The 2,611-nt window shown below is 51.1% G+C and overlaps 1 protein-coding gene across 1 annotated transcript; it reads right to left on the bottom strand.

Moving 5' to 3' along the window:
- Positions 1–2,062: 2,062 nt before the first annotated feature.
- CCR75_004628 (uncharacterized protein) lies at positions 2,063–2,376 on the bottom strand (the record flags this gene model as incomplete). The annotated part of the gene is made up of 2 exons (XM_067962714.1): positions 2,063–2,179; positions 2,221–2,376. 2 exons carry the CDS (start codon positions 2,374–2,376, stop codon positions 2,063–2,065), a joined length of 273 nt encoding a protein of 90 aa, XP_067823831.1.
- Between the last annotated feature and the right edge of the window lie 235 nt (positions 2,377–2,611).

Raw genomic sequence — 2,611 nt, 5'->3', positions numbered from 1 at the left:
ACTATGCTACCCATTTGTTCCACAACTCTGAACTTAGGGGTAGCTTCAAAGTCCGCGTCAGTTGGGCACTCGCCCCTACTGCGCTCCTGCATTTCCCGACCCCTCAGTGGTCGATGCAGAACTCATGCATCTCGCACGCTGGTTCTTGCCATCGCCCTTTCGGCAGGAAGTCCTCTCGCTGGGCGTCTTCACTCCAGCAGGGACCCTGGCATAGCAGCGAGCCATCATATGGCCGCGCTTACCGCATCTACAACATACCACGTCTGCATTGCCCAACTCCATGGGAGTAGCATCTGACCTCTCGGCCGACGGCTTATGCCAAGCTGTCGCCGAGGCACTGCTGTAGCATTTCTCCTCAATCAAGGCAATTAAGACTGCCTCTTCCATCGTCGACGGCACCTTTCTGAAAAGGGCCTGTCGCGATGGGCCATGCCGTAGTCCGTTCACTAAAATGTGGGCACCTTAATGTGCTCCGGAATCGGATCTACGGTAATGGACGCCGATAGCGAGTGCATCTCTTGCACATACTCTTGCAGAGATTGCTTCGCCTTTCGCGCTCCAAAGATGCGCGCCTGAAGCAACACTTCGTTGTTCGACGGCTGGTACATGGCGCGAATCTTTTTCTTAAAGATCGCCCATGTAGGTAACGCCTTTCTGTTCGCCATAAGCGCCGAGTAAGCCCACTCTGAGGCCTTACCGCGCAGATGCGACATGGCGTACGACACCATCCGGCTGTAGTCCTCGATGAGCTGCGCGACACCGCATTGCTCCACGGCTAACAGCCAGAGAACAATCGTGTGCGCTGCAGCTCCATCGAACTTGGGCGGGTCCATCCGAATGGGCCCTCGGCTGATGCGGCCGGGCAGAGAGCATCTCAACAGTCCTGTTGAGAGCCTCGCTCCGAGCCTTCTCATGCCTCAGCTCATTTTGAGTCTGAGTGACGGACTCCGCCGCAGCATAGCCCTGTGTCTCGGACGCGGCCCTCCGCTGTCCGAGCACGAATGCCTCAAACTGCTCCAACTGAGCAACACTTGTCTCAGGAGGACTACCCAGGAGCCTGGCCAGGGCTTGTTTACCAAGTCCCTGCGCCATAAGCCCTGTCACCTCCTGATGATGTTCGGAAGGTGAGGAAAATGAGCCCAATCAATATTGACGCTCATCCTCACCACGTACATACGCAGAGATGCGGGTCGTGGGAAGGATTTCAAGTGCTACCAAGTGTAGGCGGGCACGTCGTAATGCGGCCACGCTCTACTTAGACACACACCCTAGCACAGTGAGGAAGCGACTTAACCTGCTTCTCTTGCGTGCAGGGAGGTAGTTGTGGTGGGCGCGTTAGCGACCTCACTCAACACACTAAGTACTGTGATTAAGAGTCGTCACGGGAGCGGTAATCCGGCTCCTTGTGCGCACTTATCAAGTAGGAAGTAGTTTTCATACTGGTTTTTGTTTAATCGTATTAAATATAAATACCTATTTTTACCAATTAAAATGTCATCTCTTTAGATAACACTTAATATGTATTGTGAGCGTATCTTTCTCGATACCTCGCGTAACGGATGACGCTAGCCGTCATCACGGATGACGCTGGGCGTCATCCCTCCTAATGTGAATGCAGCCATGTGCATCACATACACAAGGGTTGGTCACAAATGTGCACCACACCCGAGTGCTGGGTCTAATTACTATTATTTAGTAATTGACCATCTCCTTAAGTACCCCAAGTGTACTTAACGGGGACTGTGTAACATTAGGGCAACTTTGGCCTGTTACACGTGTTGCTATGGTCTAGATGTTTTATAGTTGCTAGATCCTTAGTGCGAAGCCCTGCGGCCTTGATCTTCTGCTGTCGCTTCTCTTCTACGGCATGAATAATTTTAATCGGGTGCTGTTTGGACGTCATGGCCGGAAAAAATAATCTCAGTTTGCTCCATTTGTAAAGATGACTTAATGATGCAACTTACCATGTTCTCGCAAGCCTGGGAACAGTTTCCAAAGTTGCGCGCCATAATGCAAAGTAGCATGTGCCTCAAAAACAAGACGAGACTATCCATTCGCTCCTTTACGACAGCTGCGTGACTAGAGCGCAGCAATCGTCGAGCGGAAAAGGATAGTCGGCAATGTGCTGCTCATACGGCACGCAAAAGCCACAGTGGCCCCAGGACACGAGCTCCATAAGCTATTTGCGCAATTGAAAGAGTTTAAATAACGCGTTCGCACGACACACTTTCCTCCTGCAGAAACGTTCTGCACGAGGACCGTGTACATGGTATATCGATGTCCCTTACCACCTCCTTCAAATTTCCCAATTATGCCGCTGCTCTTTAACTCATTTGAGGCCGTAATCGCAACCGTGATAAAGTCTTCATCAATCATGTTGCCAACCACAACGAGAAGCGCACTGTAAAATGTGGAGAGGTGGACTTACTGCAAAAGGCTGATCGTAACTATGCGTAGCCGATTAGCAGTCAAGCGCGCTATCGACTTCGCAGGCCTCGTCCTCAGACTCCGACGGCACGACAGATGTACAGTACTGTATTGCGGTATTATGCTAGTTATATAAAATGTCGCAATTCTACTGCATTTCAAAACGAATGTCTGTCTGACAACT

Source organism: Bremia lactucae, linkage group LG19 (assembly GCF_004359215.1).
Source record: "Bremia lactucae strain SF5 linkage group LG19, whole genome shotgun sequence".
NCBI lineage: Eukaryota > Oomycota > Peronosporomycetes > Peronosporales > Peronosporaceae > Bremia > Bremia lactucae.
The sequence above is the reverse complement of the archived record's forward strand: the minus strand, read 5'-3'. Positions and strand labels throughout refer to the sequence as shown.